The sequence below is a fragment of the Chionomys nivalis genome, chromosome 7 (assembly GCF_950005125.1).
Source record: "Chionomys nivalis chromosome 7, mChiNiv1.1, whole genome shotgun sequence".
Taxonomy (NCBI): domain Eukaryota; kingdom Metazoa; phylum Chordata; class Mammalia; order Rodentia; family Cricetidae; genus Chionomys; species Chionomys nivalis.
The window spans coordinates 69908432-69931868 of NC_080092.1; the positions used below are offsets into that span (position 1 = coordinate 69908432).

General features: G+C 47.2%; 1 protein-coding gene across 1 annotated transcript; it reads right to left on the bottom strand.

The window, feature by feature from the left end:
* Positions 1–21512: 21512 nt before the first annotated feature.
* Positions 21513–22899, bottom strand: Nog (noggin). Its single transcript, XM_057775744.1, has one exon. The coding sequence runs from the start codon at positions 22875–22877 to the stop codon at positions 22179–22181; it is 699 nt and encodes a 232-aa protein (XP_057631727.1). The 5' UTR covers positions 22878–22899; the 3' UTR covers positions 21513–22178.
* Positions 22900–23437: the final 538 nt, after the last annotated feature.

Below are 23437 nucleotides of genomic sequence, written 5' to 3' on the forward strand. Positions count from 1 at the left end.
CAATTGGTCTCTGAGAAGCTGGTTTTCATGAGTCCTAGCAGCTAATGGTAAGGTTTCAACTTGAAAATGACTTCTCTGCTTGCTCCCGAGATTAGCAAAGGATCAAATGTCTCCAAAGAGATGAAACTTCAAGCTGCCACTTGGCAGACCCAGAACTCACTGAAATGTTAGCATTTGGTCCCAACACTTGGAAATAGCAAGACTCAAAGCTGCCCTGGTGTGCTCACTCCCTTATTGCTTAGAATGTGTCCACTGGACAGAGACCTCTGGAAAGTTATCTGATGCCTTGGCCATAGCTTTCACCAAGTTTGAGTTGGACTTTATTATGCAATGGATCTCATTCTAGATGCCTTGGGGAAAGGGCATAAAGCCAGAAACTTGGCTCTCAATTTCATTGACAGGTTTGTGAACATACTCTATTCATTTACCCATCCTATGCCCACTTGCCCCTCCAAAACTCCACCCCATACACATTTCAAGTATTTCCTATGCAAAGAGCTGTGTGATATCTGGCAAAATACCATCTATGGGTCTTGGCTTTCTCTTCTATAAACAAATGATAAATCATGTTTATGGGGTTAAGTGTCTAGTTCCAGGCATGTGGTAGTATTCAAGAAATGATGGTTAATGGTTGTTGTTATTGGGTCCTAATGAGCTGTAGATCTCACAGTAGCAGCCAAGGTGCAAAAGGTTTAACTACATTGATTCAGGGCTGAACACGTAGCTCAGTTGAGTGCTTGTCAAGCATGTCCGATACCCTAATTTGATTCCTCAAACTGAATGAAACTGGATAGGGTGGCAGGTCCCTGTAAACCCAGACCTGGGGAGGTAGAGGCCAGAGGATCAGTGCTTTAACACCATCAACTACATACTGAGTTCAAAGCCAGCCTAGGATACACAACACCCTGTTGGTTCAACAGCAATAGAAACAAGTATTAACTTTGCCCTCATGCCTGTTGAAGACTCAAAGCATCTGATGTTTAAGACCTTGGAGAGCTCCCCAGCGGAGGTGAGACAAGAGTCTGAAGGGGACCTTAGATCTCTGCTAGCAACACAATCAAGATCTACACTTGGCGCCAGTGATGCCTCCTCCTCTCTCCCTCCTCCCTCTTGAGATAGGGTCTTGCTATGTAACTTTGGTGAGTCCAGTAACTTCTGTGTAGGCTAGATTTGGCCTCGAACTTGCCATAATCCTCTTGCTTGAACCTCTTGGGTGCTGAGATTATATGCATGTGCCATCATGCCTGGTTTAATTCTTCTATGTTTTGAGTTGGAGGAATTGGGAGTGAGTGAGGCAAAGGGCCTTATGAAGCACGAACAAACACCGGTTTGCTTCTCACAGGCAAAGGAACCAAGGAACAGAAAGATCCTTAAGTCTCCCCTCGTAACATGCCAGAAGCCAGTAAGTGAATGAGACACAGGTATCTTGGCTCTAGAAGTTGGGGTTGTAACCTCCAGAGTCAGGAATCAGTTACCAGAGTGGAAAGAATATGGGATTTGGAGTTAGACCAACCTGGCTTCTAATCCTTGCTCTAGCCCAGACTCTCTTGCAAATCTGGAAAAGGCACTTAACCTCTTTAGCTCTGGTTTCTCTTATCTGGAACTGGAAATGATGGAGATACCCTCTCTGTAGGACACTTGGGAGACTGAGAAATAGGGCGTGTGGTTCCTTTGATAGTGTTAGGGTTACCTTAGGTCATCTTAGACTTGTGAGCGTCACAAGAACTTCTGCAAACACAGCAGAACACTCCATGAAGAAGACAAGGGAGAGACTTTTATCTCCAACCTACAGACGAGAAAGGAGGTGTGAAGGAAGAAGGGAAGGGTTAGGAAATGCTCTCAAAACTCCTTCATGGGTTCAATAATTAGTCTCTATTAGTCAAATGTAAGTGTAAGCCTCTGCTAGATTTAGGTGAGCTGGTGTTTCCCCAACTAATACCAGGTAGGCAGCATCACGCTGGTGGTGGTGGGGGGTATGAGAATTAACTCCATTTTTTGGGGGGAGAGATCAGGAATTGCTCAGAGAAACTACATGACTTTGAAGACAGTTCTAGGGTTGATGATGAGCAGCGCTGCGATTTAAACAAGGTATAAAGCCTTCCAGACACACCCACGGAAAAGGGTTGTCTCTGAGGTGGTGGAAGGTGAAACCAGGAACGACTCCAGTTCAGTATTCTGAGTCCTAATCCTGCTCCCTTTTTACCTTACCGCATGGATTAGGTCTTTAAACAAGTTGGATTCTAGAATCTAAGCCAGCATTGACAAAGGCAGAAAGAAAAAAAGTAGTCACAACATCAGGGGCAGGACACTCACTTCCTTGATTAAATCTGGGCAGTCTGCTCATTTCGGGTAAGATTTTTCTGCATATAGGACAGATACCCCCCCCATCCCCCCAACAAGACTAATCCTATCTTCTGATCAAAGTGGTTGCAATGGCTTAAATAATGAGACTTAAGGTTACAGAACACTCCATGGAAAGCACTGGAAAGAGTGGTCCTAGAGTCCATGAGAAGGGTGTATGTGGTCCCATGATACCTGCAGCCACAGGTCTACATGAGTCTGGAAAAGAGGAAATGGCCTGGAGCCAGAGGGAAGGGACTTAAATATTACTTTTGTATTCTTCCTGCCAGTCAATCATTTTGTTTCATTATCTTTATCCAGAAAATGAGGGTTATGACGCCTTTTCTGTTGCTCTTGCTGGACGTAATTGGTTGAGACACAAAAGGCATAATGAATGATTCAATTGAGTTGTATGCACTCTGATAGTCTTTTCTTAAGGAAAAGTCTTGAAGGGTAAAAAGAAAAGCAAGGAATGAAAACAGTTCTCTGTGTCTCCATCGAACCAGAGAAGAGAACTGCAGAATCCAACAGCTCAAGCAATGTCCCCGTTAGGAATAGGCAGTGTGCCTTGCTCAGGGCGTAACTTGCCAGGTTGCACCTTATGATCACCATGGCAATAATAAAAAGCATGTACTGTGGCATTTACAATATGCTCCCACATGCTTTATATATAATAATTTTAATCTTTGAAGTGATAATGTAATTACATTATTTTTCCCTTTCCTTCTAACTCCTATACGTACCTCCTTTCGCTCTTTCTCAAATTTATGAATTCTTTTTCTTTAATTGTTGTTACATATATGTATTGTGTAATATTTTACTCTTTTGACATTTTTTGGTGGGGGATCACCACCCAACTCCCAAATAAATCTCACACAGAAGCTTATTTTTAGTTATGGCCTTAGCTTGACTTGTTTCTTGCCAACTTTTCTTAACTTAAATTAACCTGACTACCTTTTGCCTCTGGACTTTTATCTTTCTTTCTGTATACCATTTTTATATAATTTATTATGATTTATTTAACTTTATTTTATGTGCATTGGTGTGAGGTTGTCTGATCCCCTGGAACAGGAGTTACAGACTGTTGTAAGCTGCCATGTGGCTGCTGGGAATTGAACCTGGGCCCTCTGGAAGAGCAGTCAGTGCTCTTAACTGCTGAGCCATCTCTCCAGCCCCTGTATACTGTTCTTTACTTCTTTCTCCATGACTTGCTGTGTAGCTGGGTGGCTGACCCCTGACATCCTCCTCTCCTTGTTCTCTTGCTCCTCCTCTTCCTCATTTCTCCTTCTATTTATTTATACTCTCTGCCTGCCAGTCCTGCCCATCCTAGCTTTGCTCCTGCCTTGCTACTGGTCATTCGGCTCTTTATTAGACCATCAGGTGTTTTAGACAGGCAAAGAACCAAAGCTTTATAGAATTAAACAAATGCAACATAAACAAAACCAACACACCTTAAAAGAATTCCCAACATTTATGTTTGTGGGCATGTGTATATACATCTGTACAGTATTTCTAAATACATACACGTGACCGGCTTGGACTACATACTATTACCTGTATCTTTATGATCCCATGGATGCCAACGTGGTACTTGTTAACCAGTTAAAGAGCTCATCTCCGGAGAAGACCATTTCTCCCCCTTCTCAGCATTCTCTAGTTGCCCACAGTTCTTTGTCTAGGGTTGAAGTCTCGCAAGCTTTCCCCTTTCATATTAGCGTGTTGTTGTTCAGATCTTGTTTAGGCAGCCATGTTGTTCAGAGTTCATGGATGCAGCCTCTCTGATATGTCTAGGAGACACAAGCTCACAGCACCCTCCCTGTTCCTCAGGCTCCCACAGTCTTTCTGCCTCTTCTTCCTCAGCGATCCCCGATCCCTGGGTATGGGAATTGTGCTATAGATAGACCAGTTGAAACTGGGCATCTCAAGATTTCTTATTCTCTGTTTTTTGGTCAGTTGTGGTTTTTTGTAATGGTTTCTATTGCAAAAAGAAGCTTCTCAGATGATGGCAAGAAATAAACTTACCTGTGGATTTAAGGGTTCATATTTAGAACATAGTTAGGAATTGTGCTGGTTTAAGGAAGTGATAGTTGTAGATTCTCCTCCAAGATACATAACTTCACCAGCTCTGGGTCGTCGACTAGGTTTCAATACTAGGAATGGTTTCTTCTTTCTTGAGCTGGCCTTAAGTCCAATAAAGAGCTGTTGGTTACCATCAAAGTCTGTGTGCAACTGTTATACACTTAGGGCTACAGAGGCATACTGATTGCTGTTGTGGTTCATAGCTGGAGTGGACTGTTTGCTTCCCTCTGGTGGAAGCTTGCATGGTGTCTTCTGGTGCTGTGGAAGCTAGGGAGGAGGCTTTTAGGTCAGATCCAGCTCAGTTCTCTGGGTTGTGTGTCCTAAGCACATGGAGTCCTTGGCAATACGGACTTAACCTTTCCTCTCTGGGAGGCACCCAAAGGAAACAGCAGTACCCTTTAATATTTGTGGTGTCTCTTGGACAGCCCTAACCAACAACTCAAAGGGAGCTTCTCTAACAGGGGAGGGAGTTTCACGTGTGTTTTTGTTTGTTTTCGAAAGTCTATGGATCTTGGGATGGATGGCATCATCAGGCCAGATGGGAAATTTTTGTTTAAACTGTATATCACATACAGTTCTTATTTTCAGTTCCCCAAGTTGATCCTGTCTCTTGGTTTTTGAATTTTGCTCAATGTTGTAATGGCAGCCTAGAATATCTTGCCTTTCCCCCCACAGACTAACTATTCACCCTTCAATATCTGACTGTCTACTATCTATCTATCTATCTATCTATCTATCTATCTATCTATCTATCTATCTATCTATCTATCTATCATCTATCTCATTCTTAATGAAATAATTCCTGATCCACTCCATTGCCAACCTGGGCCAAAGAGTCCTCCTGAATGTCTGATGATCTCATAGCTCACGTTACGGTGGCCTGTTATTTATGTGTATGTTTGCATCCCATTCTTTCTCCTGAGAGCTGGGGGGTGGCTCTTTTTCACCTTTCGATTCCCAGGCTTAGGCATAGGGAGGGTGTTCAATGGATAATCATGTACAAGTATATGAATTAATTAGTAAATTTTCTTTCATAAAAATTGTTTGAAGAAGACAAATAGGGCTAGAAAACACTGGAGAATGATCCCAGACACTCTCAACCTCAGAGGAGGAGCCAAGGTCAAAAATTAAATGGAAATACCGAAGGAACCTTGTCTATTGGAAGCAGAACTGGATGTAACCCTTTGATTGGTCCATGGATGCTTTTTCTGCCCAAGTCTGAGGTCTTGAGGAAGCCTCAGGATGATGAATATGTACATAGATTTATATTGGGATGGGAATACATTGAGGATAATGAAGGTTATTAATGAGAAGAGCACAGAGATTTTCCTTGATAAGGTTCCCCTCCATTTACCATCCATGCCAATCACCAAATCTCGTCAATTTTACTCTTGAGAAGTTCCTTTATTTCCATTCCCATCTCCAATCTTTCCATTATTGAAGGGGTCCTCCAATTTTAGTACTAGACTTTGAAGAGTTTTATTAATACCAATATATCCCTCATATGACTTACAGAATTTCCCCATGAATTTACATCTATTATCTGATGGTTTATATAAGAGCCCTCTGCATGGACATCCTGATGATTCCCAGTGGTCTTGGAGGTAGAATCTAGTTCTTAAGCATGGGCCCAAACCTCCAGTGTATGCCATTTCCTTGTACTGTAGTTTTTATTTTCTTATCATTCCAAGACTCATGATCTTTGTTACAGTAGCCTTGAATCATGTGGCATTCCCAGTCCACATCAAGCTATTTCAGTTCTTTCAACTTAGAGCCATGTCATTCTCCATATCAAGCAAGACTTTATCTCTCTTTCTCTATATCTTCCTTGACTAATTGTTATTGATCCTTTCCATCGGTAAGGCTCTTGAGATGGACCAAGAGCTCATAAAGATATGCTCAATGCTCATCTTTACAGATGCAACACTGGTCTTAATTGGTTCTTAGTAGTCGGATGTTGAATTAGACTACTAGAAGTTGAGATGGGAGTTTTAATTCTATACTCTTGCTAGCTGTGGTTTACACTCAACACTTCCCAATTTTGGACTTCAGTGGGTACAGGCTTAGTGTTTTCTGCTGTCAATGGGGAAAGAATGAAGAAACGCGCTACACAATCTCAAATGACAGTTTCGGTATCAGTTTCCCTAGAATAATTTTACTCTCTTACAACATGGTATAGTATATGACTTGTGATCACTTACTGATTTTCTTGTAATAATAATTTTGGGCTATTTGGAAACTTGTAAATACTTTTAAATCAGGTAGTTGACCTTGACCATAAAGTTAGGGTATGGGAAGAGACGGAAACCATGTTATCTTTTAGTTTTTGATATGAATACCAAATGCAGAGATAATAGAACAAAATAGAACAAAAGCAATAGTGTTTGCATATTTATGTATGTGTGTTTATATGTGCATGTGCCTATGTACACTAATGCATGACAGCTAGAGAAAAGGGGAAGGCCTGGCATTTTAACAATCAGAAGGACATCGTTATAGGTGAACAAATACTTTCATACATGATCTTCAATGACTTGAGGACATTTGATCAGAATAAGTCCTGAAGCCTGGCCCTGTCACACTATTTATTGCTTGACTGTTTTCTCAGCCCTCACAGGTGACAGGAAATCCATTGTTTTCCTGTCCATATGTCACAGACATTGCACCAGGCGCTTCCATTTCTTACCTGTCTTTGTCCACGCGATAACCCCATGGAGGAGACAGGATAACCCCCATTGCCAGGATGAGAGGGCAGGGAGGTTCCTGACTGTGAGGCTAGAATACCCAGGAGAATCCGACATCTGCCCTCTTCTCACTGTGCTCCATTCGGTCTCTGACATGTGTCTTGGTTTCCTCCTCTGTAGGTGTAGCACCTTTTCCTTGCCTTATGAGGGTTGAGTTGAAGTATGTTTAGTGATTCATACATGGTACCTGCCAAGCTAACGACAGTTCTTTCATTGAGTTTGTCTGCGAAAACAGCTGGGAAAGAAAGAATTTTTTCATTTGGGGACAGTACGTATGTCCTACCTTGGCCTAAGGGCTCAGCAGATGATGAGGTGGCATGTCATGGGTCCCGCCACTGTTGAGATGGAAGGACTCATGAGATTGTGGTTATTCTCCAAATGTACTGCCTCTCTCATTTCATACCTCGGTTCATTCTGCCTTCTGGGTTGACCTGATTCAGATATGGGGCTGGCCTCTTAGCCTTAGGAAGCCCACATCTCAAAGTGTCTAACTAAGCAAGGCAGCAAGTCCTGGAGAGCCAGCTTACAGTCTGTCCTGGCAAAGAGGAGGCAGCTGAGTCTGTGGGCATGAAAGAGGTTGGGTTGTACAATACCACAGATGTTTTTCTTTTTCTTTTTTTTTTGGATTTTCGAGACAGGGTTTCTCCGTAACTTTTGGTTCCTGTCCTGGAACTAGCTCTTGTAGACCAGGCTGGCCTCGAACTCACAGAGATCCGCCTGCCTCTGCCTCCTGAGTGCTGGGATTAAAGGCATGCGCCACCACCGCCCGGCCACAGATGTTTTTCATGTCTCTCTTGTAGACCACAGAAGGGTTTCTCTGGCACTTGTAGGATAGTGGGGTCTGATGGGCACCATATTTGAAGAAATGTTGCGCTTGGGGACAAAGGAAGAAGATAATTATATCACACTATTTATTTACTGTTATGTATTATGTGTTTGTGTGTATATGGATACAAGTGCCCTTACACACATGCATACACATATGTGTAGGCCAAAGGCCAACTCCAGATCCTATTCTTCAGGATACCATCCATTTTGTTATTTGGAGACAGGGTCTCCCGCTGGGACCTGGAACTTGGTTATTCAGGCAGGTTGGCTTGCCAGTAAGCTCCAGGGACCCTCCTGTATCTGCTCCTACAGTTCTCATGCTACAAACAAGCATCACCACACCCGGCCTTTTTGCATGACTGCTGAGGCTCGAACTCAGGTCTTTGTGCTTGCACAGCAAACATTTTACCAAGTAACTTCTCTCCTCTGCCCGCATCTCAAGCTTTTTTTCAAAAAGTGACTTTAGGGAAGCATGGTGGGTCACCCAGCAGTTAGGTAGATGGGTGAGGCAGGAGGATCATGAGTTTGAGGCCAGCTTGGGCTGTATAGCAAAACTCTATGTCAAATTACACCCCTCCCTACAAAATAACAAAAGAAGTGATTGTACTGTTGGGATGTCAGTGGTCCTGAATGTTGCTAGAACCTGGCTCCAGCTTTCATGCTCGCCAGTTTGTTTTACCCTTGTCTAGATCTTGGGTTCTTCACCTCTCATGAAGTCAGTGACTGAAACAAATGACTCTGATGACCTTCAACTCTTCTCTATGTCTTCTTACTATAAATTTGTGTGATTCCCGAGGGTTGTGCCTGTCGTGAGACCTGCTCCTCTTAGGAGTGTCTCCTGGAAGAGTCTCCTTGCCTGTGCCACAGGCCTCCCAAGAGATACTCCAGGGATCTCTAGGCTGCAGTTCTCATTTCCTCTCCATCTGGGTGGGGACAGCCTGAGTGCTCTTCAGAGAAGCACATATTATTAATAACAGATTCGTGTTTGCTCAGGGTTTTGGAGCTTAGGATGTCATTAATATTATCACTCAGTCACACAGCTGGGGAGAGGCAGAACAAAGCTAGTCCTGACTTCAAAGTCTATGTATTTAACAGCTCCATGGTACCTATGTCTTCAAAAGGTCTCCTTAGGTTGAAATTGGGATTAACCAGTGTTCGTTAAACAACCCAGCGAATGGTATTTGGGTTTGATGTGAGGAGAAAAAACCCAGCTCCCTTTCATAGTTAGTCACTCAATTACTCTTTCATCGCGTGTTTATTGAATGCCTACTATATGTTAAACATGAGTTTGGATATCTGGCAAAAAATTAGAATCAAACATAGAAGATACTCTCAAAGGACTTTGAGACAGAGACAGCCAGACACGTACAGCTGGTTGACGGTTGGTGTTGGTTGCCAACCTGACTGGATTAAAAGATGCCTAGGATGGATAAACACTTCCCTGTGTGTCTGTCATGGGAGATGGTACTTCCAGAGAGGACTGGCATGTAGGACCGTGACAGACACATTTTCTATTATCCCTGTTCATCTAGCAAACTCTAATATAATGATCCATATTTCTCTGGTAGTTTGGTAAATACTGGTAAGAGGCAGTGGGCAACCATGGACTGACTGAACATTGGTTTCAAAGGCTGATTTTGAGTTGATTTTGCTGATGTTTAGAAGTGCTTGAATAAGTTACCCAGTTGCTGTGAACTAGCTCACAGTAATAGTAATATCGCGTAGGATTCCTGATGAAGTTTAAATAACAGCATGCAGATAAAGTACCTGGACAGTGTTTAGCACAGACAGGCAAGTAATACTTATCATAATCATCATCATCATCATCATCATCATCATCATCATCATCAGCAGCAGCAGCAGCAGCAGCAGCAGCAGCAGCAGCACAGACGTCTAACTCTATTTTTCTAGTCATTTGTTTATTTGAAGCAGGTTCTTACTTTGTAGTTTGAGTGACAAAGAAATGAAGTCAGTTTGATTCCAGCCTGGCCAAGGGCTGAGGAGGTACCATGTGAACTTGGCCTTGAAGTCTTCCTTGGCTTAAGGTTTTAAGGTTACAACTGGGCAATGGGCAATATAGGAGAAGCAAGTTGTGTAAGTAAACCTCAGAACTATTGAAGGGTTGGCAATTTGGGATGTTGCTGATGAGGTTGGGCAGAGTAGAAAATGATGGTGGATTGTAGTGGAAGGTGAATTGGGGTTGGAAATTGCAAAGACTTGGGTACCATGCTAAGACATTCAGTGACGGTTCTACAGTAAAGGCAGCATCCTGTAAGTTTTGTAGGGTGTGCTGGGAAGTGGCAATTCTATTGACATTGTTGAAGGTAAAGAACTGGGCTATCAGGCCATGGTGAAGATGAGGGTCAGAGATGACAAAGGCTGTAGTTACATAGTAAGATAGGGCTGAAAAAATAGGGGAGATTCATTCAGGAGGTGTCGGAGGATACTTTATGAGGAAGCAATGCTAGTGAGGGGTAGACCAGATATACATATTTGAACTATTTACCCGTGTTCATGGAAGAGCCATTAGTTCAAAAAAGAGAGAGAAAAAAAATCTAAAACTATTCAGATTAGGAGGTTTAGAAAGAGAGTTAGAACCAGATGCAGTGGTGCATGCCTGGGCCCAGCACTCAGGAGACTGAAGCAGGAGGATTACCGTGCATTTGAGGTTCTAAGTCCATAGGGAGTTCAAGGCCATTCAGGCTACAAAGTGAGATCCTGTCTCAACAAGCAAGCTAGCAAATAGAACAAGGTCAGAGTTCAACTCTGGACGTGTAGCTGATGTTCTGAAGTTCTCAAGGCAGTTGGTTTTGCAGTGTGAAATTCAGAAATGACGTCTGGACTGAGGCAGAGATTTGGGTACTAGGAATCCCAAGGTGACAATTCCCTCTATGGTGGACTCAGAACTTTGAGGAGAATCTATCTGCAGCCAGCGAGAAAGGGGGACCAGCACTGAGCATGTTCAAAGCTGCCTCTGGGCTCCAGCATTCAGCAGAAGCTTATCTATAGTGTTTGCTTTTCTAGGTCAGGAAGGAGTGAGATAGCAGCAGAGTCCCTGGCCCTTGGACAACCGGTCTTGAAATGTGACATTTCCAAAGCTTGTCCAACTTAAAGAGTGTGGGACACTCCTGGTCCCCACTGAAGTGCCCCCACTGCCTCATTTCTGATGCGAGCCTTGTGTCACCTTCCCGTTATTGTAGCAAACACTAAAGATCACCAATTTGGAGAGAAAAAATGAGTTGTTCTGACTCACAATTTTAGAGGGTCCCATTGCTTTGGGCCTTTGGTTGCTTTGGGCCCCTGGTAAAGCAGAGTATCATATTAGGGAGTCTACATGGAGCGAAGCCGCTCACCTCATACCTGAGGCATGAGAAAGAGAAAGTGCCAGAGCCCCCCTAGATCCCTTAGTCTGAAAACTTCCCTATAGGCTCTGTCTGGTAGAGCTTCTCCTTCTGGGAAGTCCCTTGAATGTGTGGCCTTAAGGGTTCAGATAAGACAGAGATTCAGGTTAGACATGATCAGGTCATTTTCCCTTTCTGGACCCCATGTTTTTCCTATTTTTGTAGGGATTGTAAGTAGACAGATGTCATTTAGGGCTCTGACTGTTGAGACCTTGTCCATACCTGACTATGACTCCGTTGTAACTACCTGAGAGTCACTTTGGGTGAGCCCACTAACTACCATCGCTCGTCAAGGGCCAATAAGCAGAAAAGGGGAATTTCTAAAATGAAAACCAATCAGGGCTGGTTGCTGGGACTAAATTTGTTCCTTGGTTCATGTGAGACAAATTTATCAGTTTTTCAGTTTCCTGAATCCTGATTAAACCTTTTCCCTTTTTCAGCTTTGTCTTTGGTCCTTGATTTCCTACCTTCAAGCACCTTTCAGCTTATAATTTTTATTTTTTTGAGATAGGGTCTTATGTAGCACAGGCTAGCCTTGAATTTCCCTATGGAGCTTAGGATGACCTTAGACTTCAGACTCTCGGGTCTCCTCTACCTCCTGAGCGATGGGATTACAGATGTGCCGCTATGCCTGGTTTTTTTTTTTTTTTTTAATGTATTTCTGGGGATCAAAAACAGAGTTTGTGCATGGTAGGCAAACCTTTGGCCAACTTAGCAACATCCCTGGCCTTGGCTTATGATTTAAAACCACCATCGTCACCAACAGAGAAACAATAGTAAAAACTGGCATTAAACCCCAAGTCTTTGCATCAGCCAAGGAAAGGAAGAAGCCACTGGGTGTGGCCTCCAGCAGTAGACCTTAGGTAATGAATACCCATGTATACAGCTGGTTACTGCTGCTTCTGTCCTGATCAAGGGAGGGACAATATAGCCCCGGAGTTGGGGAGAGGCTAAAAATATACAGCCTACTGGACATCCCACCATTTTGGGGGAATCAGTGGGCCTTCACCAAGGCCCACAGCTGAAAGACAGCCATGGATCCCAGATCCAACTCCTCCAGGTCAAGTGGCTTTTTAGTGTCAGTCCCCTTATCTTTAAAATGATTATCAAATTCTGACCATGAGCTGTCATGTGGATTTGAAAGAGATAATGGCTATGATCGTAGCCTTGTAAACGGAAAAGCAATAGACACGAGTTAGTCCTGGCTTCGTTTTATTATTCCCTGGGCATGAAAGGTTAGGTTTAAACCGTGTGGCAGATAAGGTAATCTCTCCCGTCTTTTAGGGTTTCAGATGTGGGGAAAGGAGATTCTTTCACTTGCCCCTGCAAATTGTCTCCAAATTCTCCCCATAAATCACTTGGCGCTTTGAGCATCTTCTGATAGGGCACGATCTCCAGGCAGCGTGATTTCCCATTGAGCAAGAGGCCCATCATTTGTTGGAAGGGGTTATCGTTCTCTCCCTACTCTGTCAGACAGGACTTTCAGATTCGGTAATCCAGGAGCCACTACTATCTCCTGTACTGATAGGGTCACCTTAGGGTCATCTGCTCCCTGCCCTGTATTACACATTTCAGTATGTTCTTCAATTTACCCCAGATCACTGTTTAACAGGGGCTGAGCTCTGAGCTCCTGGTGTGCTCAGAGGCCCAGCTGGAATCTGGCTTACACCAAGAAAGGGATCTAATAATGCTACTTTTTTCTTCAGTGTAGGCAGTCCTGTGAATATAGAATGAATGTCTATAAGGGCTAAAATCTTCACTAGTGGCCAGGGATACTGGGATGAATGAAACAGATAATTAAATTAGAAATAGAGTCGTGTGCTGCTTTAGAAATGCTTTGGTTCACAATAAACTGCATGCGTGGCAGTGATCTTGTATGATTATGATGCAGCGTAAACATTTCTATCTCCTGTGATGTCATAGGCCTGGCCATGCCACTGCCAAGTGTTCCTTGTGGATTTGTGGGGATGCTGATGCCAGCGCATACACTGTGCTGCTAGCCGAGCATGCAGTCAGAGCCAGTGTGTGATGCTCAAGAGAGGGCATGAATGACTACATGCCTGGTTTGTGCATTTGCTATGCTATTTCCTCAATAAATATTTTAGAGTATACTGCCAATTACAAAAGAAAAGGGACTGGAGAGATGACTCAGCAGTTAAGAGTGCTGGCTCCGCTCTAGCAGAGGACCTGGTTCAGGTCCCAGCACCCACCTCAGGTCCCTTACACAGTCTGTGAATCCAGTTCTGAGGAGATTCAATGCCCTTTCTGACCTCTGCAACACACACACTCACGCACGCACGCACGCACGTGCACACACACAAACACACACACACACACACAAACACAAACACACACACCTCTGTAACAGACTTGCCCGTTTCGGATTTGCCATTTCCCTCAACAGTACCAAGAGGCTCTGTGGAGTGATTGACCTAACAGGTGTGCCCAACAGGCAGTCTGTGGGCCACATGTGTTCCAGGATAGCTGTCAGCAAAGCTCAACACAAAAATCACAAACTAATTTAAAAAATTACGAGAATATTTTGTAACTCAATCATGTTCCTCCACCTCCTTTTTCCTGTTCTTCCTCCTCTTCATCCTCCTCCTCCTCCTTTTAGAGGGGGGTATTATGTACCTCAGGCTGGCTTCAGCCTTTGTTTGTAGCCAAGGATTCCCTTGAATTTATTTAAAGATTTATTTATTCTTATTTTTTTTTGTGTGTGTGTGTGTGTGTGTGTGGGTGTTTGGCCTGCATCTGTATCTATTAACCACATGCATGCAGTAGCTATGGAAACCTGCATGAGGGTGTTGAATCTCCTCGAACCCTTGCTAGAGACTGTTGCTAGTCGCCATGAGGGTGCTGGGAATCGAACCCTGGTCCTCAGCCAGAGCAACACCTATTCTTAACTTCCGAGCCATCTCTTCTGCCCACAGCTTTGAACTTTTGATACTCCTACCTCCCCAAGTGTTGGAATTGCAGGAATGTACCACTATGCATGATTTAGGGGACTCTGGATTTCTTACATGCTAGGCTAACACTGTACTCAGTGAGATACACCTCCAGCTCCTCCCAGCTCCATGACATTTTTTTTTTTGACTGTCTAATTCTTGAGTATGAACTTTGTATAAGGCAACATATAATGTCAAAGGACTGTGTATACAGCTGAATCTGGATTTGTGTAAGTACATTCTATGATGGTAACACAATAGTAAAAAAAAATCACATAAGAGAGCAGTTCTCATAACATATCCTGCTTAACAATATGTGACAGTGCCAACTCCAGAGTCTGGTGTGTCCTATGAAGAAAAAGCAGACAGTTGAGACAGTGTGGAGTAGAGCGGACCTGATTTGCACCCTCCCAAGGATGAGATCTGAAGGATAGTGGCATTTAAGGACACCCGTGGCATAGGAAGGCATCCCAGAAAAGGGCTATGGCAGGTGCAAATGCCCTGGAAGCTATGGGGCTAGGGAATCCTCCTGTACAGATGGAACCCGGAGCCAGGGAGGAGAGGGCTCAGTCTGGGAAGAAATCTGCCCTTTATCCTACAGCAATGGGAAGCCTCTGAGAGGTCTCAAGCAAGGAGTGACAAGTCCACATGCGTATCTTAAGGTCACCCAGGCTCTAGCGTGGAGAATGGATTGGAGCTGGGGTGACTCCGGAAGGAGAGAGCATAGTTAGAATTATAAACTCAGGGAGCTCTGAGCTCATTGCCTCTCCTGCTCTGAGCCCTTGCCCCTCTGAACTCCTGCCTTCACCCTCAACTTGCAGCCGGATCTGGGGAGTCTCTTCGGCATCCCGTTGCCCTAGGTTTTGAAATCTGTAAAATGGGGAAGGCTATTTCCCTTGCCTGACTAATTTTGTTTCCTTCACTGAATATATTCCACAACAGTTGGGAGTCCTTTGCAACACGGGCTGGAAGCAGTGGCCAAAGCCAGTGACTACAGGGCCTTTTGCTGCAAGCAGGGGTCTATGCCCACTGTCTTCCTTATTCTCCGTGCATAGATTTGCCGAGTGTCTGCTGATGGAGGGTTGCCTTCCGTACCTTAGCTATAGGGCATAGCAGCAGCTAGATATTCCAGAGCGGAGGACACAAGCTCAACCGCCTCCATCACTCCGGGAAGAGTTCAGTAAGTGCCCTGCCTGCTGCCCAACCTCCCTGGCAGCCACTCTGGTTTGCATTGTCGCCCCGGTTCACTGCTGTGGGTCGAGCTCTGAGCTGGGTCAGACCTGTTTCCTTTCCTCTGGAGCTCTTCTGTCTCATTCTGCCTAAAATAATTTTGAAAATTTGAAATTCTAACACCGTGGGGCTGGAGAGCTGGCTTGGTGATCTAGAGCACTGGCTGCTCTTGCAGCAGACCAGTTTGGTTCCCAGCACCTGCTTCAGACTTCTAGCCATTGCCTGGGACTCTGGTTCCCGGGAATCTGATGCCTCCTACTGGCCTTCTCAGGTACTGCAATCCCACGGTACATGCACATCAACATACATTTAAGAATTAAAGAAAGCTGATGCTATTGCTGTACTTCTATAATGTTCCCCTCAAAACCTTTCCATCGCCTACGTATGGTTTCCTTCTCTCCACCTAATTTCAAAAGAATCAAAATGCTTTTGAATTTCAGTCCCCTTTAATAAAAAGGCCCCGACTGTAAATGCCTACAGTAGTCTCAGTAGACACTAAAATGACTGACACACCCAACAGGGAGAGGTGGGCTCTGTAGCCAAAGATCATGTGTGCTATTTAAAGGAGACGGTTTGTTCCAAATGCCGGAAAATCATTACTTTATCAAAAATGTAGGGTTCTGCTTCCCTTTCCGGGGAGGCTAACCTTCTGATACTATGATACAATGTTGTCCTATACAAAGTCCGTGCTTGAGAACTATGTATCACCCTTCCAAATGGGACTCAATATGCTAAGCAACTTTACCATTTCCTATTGGGTTGTATTCATAGTATACTTGGTGGCCGTGCTATCCTCACATCTTGGATTGAATGAGGACCTTTAAGAGCACTCTTCCTTCTACTCACAGGACTGTCTCCGTGTCTTCCATTCATCGCTTTTACCCCTTCCCTCGTTTTCTGCAAGTGGAAATCCAAAAGATGCTTCCTACCTCAATCCCTGGCTGAACGACTCACCATGGCATCCTATGGACCGCTATTCATTTCCTTCTGCCTAGTGTTAAATGACCAACTTCTCAGTGCCATGCATTGGTCACAGAGTGGAACCGGACAGATGAGGACCAGAGTGCGAGCCTTTGAGATCCCCTCTTGTGGCTGGTCCCTTGCAGGCTGGACCATCAGCAACCACCTAGACATGGTGTCTTGCCATCAGGTCTTCAGCCATCAGTCACCAAGTCCTCTCCAGCCTTCTGGCCAACAAGATCTGGATTCGTTGGCCCTGATGCTCCTCAAGCATGGGCTTCCGCAAGGTCCTCCGTAGCCAGTCTTCCAGCAGCCACTGTCGCCGTCTCCTATCCCTCTTGGCACATGGTGCCAGACTTCAATTAGAAACGACTCTTTTTTTGTGTTTGGGTCTGGGGAAACTCAACAGCTCTTGCCTAGGGCAGTGTTTAACGAGAGTGGCTTACCACAACCACAATTTGTCCCTGCTCCTCCGTGGAGAGGTAACGGTTGGTTGGTGTCCTTCCCCTTGCATCTGGGCTGGCCCGAGAGACTTGCCTAACCAGTAGACGAAGCTGAAGTGGTGTCACAAGACTTTCATGACTGTCAGAGGATGCCTTGCAGTCACCATCTGATCCTCTGGAGACACTTTCTCTCAGAGCCACGAGCTGCCAAGTGTGTCCAGCTGTCCTGAAGCCATTATGCTGTGAGAAAACCCAAAGCACATGGAGAAGCCAATGTGGGGGTCTGCTTAGCATGCTGGTGGAGCTGGCTCACAGCCGTGTGCTTAATTGCCCTTTTGCGAGTCAGTCTGTCAGTGCTCAGTTGACAACGTGCCTATAGTGGTTGAACTCTTCTATAGAATCACGAGCACAGCTAAATGGTTAAGACTTCGATTTTGACGTTGCTTGTTGTATATACTAATACATAGCCAGAATAGTGTTCCCCAAATGTTGATTCAATGAATAAATGATTCCTCTTGTTGTGGGGCCCAAGTGGTCTCTCTGCCCTATTCAAGGGCTCTCCCTATTGCTTGAGAAATAAGGCTGGGGCTTGGCATTCACAATCCTCCCTCCTCTGGCTCCAGCCTGCTTTTCTGACTTTCTTGCTTGCTTTCTCGGCAGGAATCCAGCCTATGCTAAAGTTTGAGCTATTTCCCAAACACACAAATACTTCTCCAACACTATTCCTTTACTTACGTATTCTTTTCTCTCAGTCCAAACACCCTTTTCTCTCCCAACCCTGTGCAGATGGTTGACTTTCCACTTGCTTCCCGAGACTTTAGCCAAACACCTTCCCTGGCTGTCCAGGCAGCTGTGAGCCTTCCTTTCTCTGGTCTTTCCACTTGATGGTCTAAATTCTCTTCCACTCCGTTGAATCTCACTCATTTCTCATCCCAGATTGCCTGGTCATCTCCTTGTGTGGGATGGGAAAATGGGGAGGTACTGATCTGTAAAAGGATACACAAACTGCCTGCACTGAGGCTGACCTGTATGTGGAAGGGCGCACACTGTGTCCCAAGACAGGTGTTCAAGTCCTTGGAAGAAAGAACTCTTGAGGAGAGGGCACGGACTTTGGCAGTGCCTTGGGTTTTGAACTATAAATGTATCACTGGGCGGCTTTGGGCAAGATGTTTAAACTCTCTGAGCTTCACGTTCCTTATTTGGAAATGATTGGGTTCAGGTGAGAACAGGCCCAAAGGGTCTATCTAGCTCAGTTGTTTGGTATAAAACAAGCTCTTAGTGTTTGGCTGCTGAGTGGGTACAACACATAATCCTGTCAGCTTGAGGAGCCTCTGGGATGGTGTCAGCTGGGAACTCTTTCCCACAAATACCTTTTCTTAAAGAACAAGGAAAAAGAAAGAAGAGATAGAGATAGAGATAGAGAGAGAGAGAGAGAGAGAGAGAGAGAGAGAGAGAGAGAGAGAGAGAGAGAGACTGGTCAAAGCCAAGGGTATTAGTCTACGTGATGTCAGCATGCGGCTGCTGAGGAGAGGGCTGCTCATCAGCAAATTGAACGGTGGGCCCTGGAATCTAAGCTCCCCTCCAGCCCTAACATTCCAAGAGCATTAAAGAAAAAGGATGAATCACCCCTTCAAAATCCCAATATGGGCTGGGCCCTCCCCCTGCTGTCCCCTTCTAGGACGGCTAAGAGCTCTTAATACACAGCCAGCTTCCTCCTGCAGCTGCCACCAAGCTTCAACCCCCTTTCCCAGGAGTCTCAAGCAAGACTGATAATGGACCTCCGGCTTCTCTGTCTCAACAGGGAGCCAGATCCCGTTCCCAGACTCTGGGGGCCGTGGGGCCTTCCGTGGACATTTGACCTCAGTTTCCTTGAGTGCAAATGGTGGCTAGGTGTTGAAAGGGTGGCAGGAACTAAGGGAAGAAATTGAAAAAGAGAGGGAACCCTCACACTACAGATGGGAGTGCCGGGTTATCCCGACACCCCTCTGCACTTTTGTGGGTGCTGGGTTTGTCAGAGACGATGTGTCTGTAATAGTCATAATTCTCCACGAGGGAAGACACTGTCCCTCCATGGGGGATGCACTGTCTGCATCAGTTCAGAGAGGACTCCTAGATCAGTTTTTCTCCTCCTAGGAGACAGGCAGTAGGTGACTGCAGGGACATTGCCTCTTTGCTTACAGCTCTTTCCCTTAGTATTATAGTATCCATACTAATCGTAATAGGAAAAGAGAGTGGCCCGGGCCGCGCATCATCAGGCACACGTGTTCTTTTCAGGACCAGCGCCTCCTGCCTTCTTCTTCTGGGACCGCCGGCGGCCTGTAGGGTTCTCTGTGTGAGCGCGGAGCCTCCCTGAGCCAGCCCTTCGGGTCTGTCAGTGCGGTGGTCTGTGGTCCGTCACGTCTGCAGCGAGGGTCCTCCCAGCTCACCCTGGCTCCTGGCTCTGAAAGCCGAGAAGCTCGCCGGCTGCGAGCGGGTTTTCCAAGTGGGCAGGGGTGGGGAGGGGAGGGGTGCGGGCAGGCGGGCCCGAGGCGGGAGGAGGGGGCTTCGCGGAGGGAAGACCTCGCATTGTAATCCAATGACATTACCAATGTGGGGGTGGGGGCGCTGGCCTCCGCGCGCTCTCCGAGTTTTGGCTGCCCGCCCAGCTGGGAATAACTCTCTTCGCATAATTCGCGTGTTTACCAGGCATGAAAATTCTTGCTTTGCCCCCCCCCAAGCCCCCTCCTCGTCCCTCCTCCCCACGTCCTCCGCCCCTCGCAAGTGAAACTCTGTCTACAAAAATATTGGCCCGGGGCACAGAAAGTTTTGCATAAATTCATAAGTGATGAATGGCTGATTTTTAACGTTATTTGGGTATTTGTCAGAACTTAACAAATATACATGGGGAAGGCGGTTCATAAACTTAAACATCTCAATATCCTCTTTCTTCTGGAAATAAATTACGTTTGTTTGCCCGGCTTGGAGTCTTAAGGTAGCCGACATTAGGAATATTTTAAAAGCCATCATCCATCGAGCATGTCTCCCAGGCGCCAGAAAGATTAAATGAAAGAATCATAAGATGGAGGTCTTTAACTTTTAATCCTTTTACAATGAAGCCTCAGATAGTCGCGGGGGCAGGGTGCCCTCTCTGGGGGGAATAATGCCGTTATTCCTCGGCTCCCAGTTAATGAATACCCTAACGTCTGTCCCACGACTGACGGAGGCAGCGCCGGGGAGGGGGCTCCGGCTGCCGGGCCAGGCTATTGAAATGAGGAGCCACCGAGGCTGCGTCGGGAGGGAAGAAAGCGCCGGGCTGGAGGGACAGGGAGGGCGGGGCCCGGGGCTTTGAGACTGAGCTGGGGACTCGGGCGCAGGTTTGAAATAATTAGCATAGATTCGCAGCGACTCTGGACTGGGGGTGGGGTGGGGTGGGGAGCGGAGGACCCGAGGCCCGGAGGGAGGCGCGACGAGGTGGCAAGGGGGTGGGGAAGGGAGCAAAGGAGAGCAACTGTAGAGTCCAAGATAAATAAAAGGAGCGGGGAGCGGTGTCAGGAAGCCGGCCCACGTGGAGCTGTGTGGATGGGCGCCCCTGGGGATTGAGGCGGAGGGATGCACGCGAGAGAGTCTAGAGCTAGTCCCAAGAAGTTGGAGTTTTAAGGGTTGGGGTGCAGTGATATTGTCTGAATCTTTGAGAGGTAACTTTGCGTCCATCTAATCCTAAAGCGCAAAGATTCCATTCTGAATTTTCCTCCCTTCTCAACCCCCAAGTCGAGTAAGTGTCCAGGAAAGGGTCGTGTTCAACTGCAGGTCACAGAGGTAGTGTACCCAAATTCACACCCCTCTGAAATTCGGGACCCGAGTCTTCCTTAGGTCCTGGAGAAGGCCCAGGTGAGTGTCAAATATCCAAAACATCTTTCCCACGTCAGCTGTGGGCCTGGGACGTGGGGGCCCCAGACCAGCAGGATCCCTGAGGTTGTATGTAGTTGAATTCAAGGGGTCGCTTTAGCACTAACCACCTCGGTTTCCGGGCATGCAAAGGGTTAACAAGGGCTGGATATTGTGGTGGGGGTGCAAGGAGGGAGGGGTGGCGGGATCTGGGTGGGCGCGCTCTGATCCCCCCCCCATTCCTCGGGGGTCAAGTTTCAGCGGCACTCCGCCCCCAGGGAAGGTGTGAAAGACACGTGTCCCCATTGTGAAGGGCCTGTCAGCCTGGACAAAGCAGCCGCCCCCCTTCCTCCCTCCCTCATCGGCCCAGCTCGGGGTCAGCTCCAGGGGGCCGGCTGGGTGTCGAGGTCACCACAGGCCTGAGCTTTGGTGTCACGGGGGAGGGTACCCAGGGAGACTCGGTGGAGGCCACATGATACTTAAAAAATGGGGTTTGAGAATAACACCCACCCACACTGAAAATTTTACAGTCACCTTCATCACCCCACAGGAGGGGAGTTCCGAACGATGAGCTTGTCTCCCAATAGGAATAGTAAGCGCGGCGGCATCCTCCCCCCCTCCCCGCCCCCATCAATCACCAACATAGTGAATCAGTGTCGAGCCCAGTCGGTTTTAGTGGTTTTCTTTAATCCTTTTCTGTACTTCTTTCTTATTTACTACACGGGATATTATAAAGAATAAATAGCAGATACTCTTAATTTACAATGATTAGTCATTCCATTTGTCCTCTATATTTACAATAACTGTAAAATAACATTGAACTCTATAGCTTCTTCGAGGTCTAAGGAAAATCAAAACACTTTCCGAAGAATGGAAAATAGCTTTTTAAAAAGTCCTTCTACAAAAGTTCCCCATCTCTTTGTACTTTTAAGAAAAAATAACTTTCCCCCCCCTGCTTCGCCATGCGAAGGGCACTGGGATATAAATAGCAGATTAACATTATTACCGACAACCAGAATAAGTCTGTCTTTTCTCTGCTCTTTTTTTTTCCTTTTGCTTGCTTTTCTTTTTTAAATACAGTAGAAGCCGGTAACTTTTGACGTATAATACTGACCTTTTAATAAGTAAATTAAAACTGGGACCGTATATACACACACATATACATTCCTACACAGTTAAACAGTGCATTACATGAACCAGAAAGCCGGGTCTCTGTAGCCAAGAAGAAAAAAAAGTTCAATGAAAACCCTCGCTAGAGGGTGGTGGAACTGGTTGGAGGCGGTGTGGAGGCGTTGGTGGGGATCCATCAAGTGTCTGGGTGGGGCAGGGGGCCCCCGAGTTCTAGCAGGAACACTTACACTCGGAAATGATGGGGTACTGGATGGGAATCCAGCCGCAGCGCTGACCCCCGCGCCGCTGACAGCGCCACCGCAGCACCGTGAGGTGCACAGACTTGGACGGCTTACACACCATGCCCTCGGGCACAGAGCACGAGCGCTTGCTGAAGCAGCTGCCCACCTTCACGTAGCGCGGCCAAAAGCGGCTGCCCAGGTCGTTCCAGGCGTACAGCACCGGGCAGAAGGTCTGTGACCACAGCCACATCTGTAACTTCCTCCTCAGCTTCTTGCTCAGGCGTTGCTTCTTGCCTTGGGCCAAGCCCTCGGAGAACTCCAGCCCTTTGATCTCGCTCGGCATGGCCCCCGACGGCCTCTGCCGCAGCAGCTGGTCCAGCTCCGCCAGGTCCTCGGCACCCCCAGCCGGTCCCCCGCCCCCTCCGGGCCGGTCCTCGGGGGGCGAAGTGGCCATGAAGCCCGGGTCGTAGTGGCCCCCGAGCAGCGAGCGCAGCAGCGTCTCGTTCAAATCCTTCTCCTTAGGATCAAAGATAGGGTCTGGGTGTTCGATGAGGTCCACCAGGGGCAGGTTGTCGCTGGGCGCCGGGCGGATGTGCAGATAGTGCTGGCCGCCGGCCGGTGCTGCCCGCAGTCCCAGGACCACCACCAGGGCGTAGAGGGTGACCCCCAGACTGGGGCAGCGCTCCATGCCTCCCGTGCGCGCCCCGGGGCTGCCTCTTCGTCCCGCGTCCCCGGAGGAGAACACGCCGAGCCCGCGGCGCTGCCGCGCTCCCCGGTCCCTCCGGAGGCGGCTCACCCAAGGCTGGGCAGGCGCAGGGCGGGCAGCATGAGCCGCGAGGAGAGCGTTTCGCGCAGCGCCGGCTCCTGCCGTGGCGCAGGAGAAGCGCACGAGTTGGCCGCAACTCCCCTCCGCCGCTCTACTTGGGAAGGCGGCGGCGGCCGGGCATCCGAGATTACTCCAGCGCGACCGTGGGGCGCTGAGGGCGCCGGCTCCTCGTTGCTCTCCCGGGCGGCTGGCGGCGCAGGGCGCGTGGACAAGCCTGTTCCCTCCTCCTCCTCCTCCGGCCGCTCAGCGTCCTGCCTCACTATGCGGCGCCGCGGGTCGAGCGGGTCCTGAGCTACTTCCCTCCGCCTGCTCCGGGCTGCGCAGCCGGCTCTGCCCGGCGGACTCCAGCGGCGGCGGTGGCGGCGGCGGCGGCGGCGTCCGCGCACGTTGGCACCGGTTTGTCTGTCTCGCAGGGTCCAAGC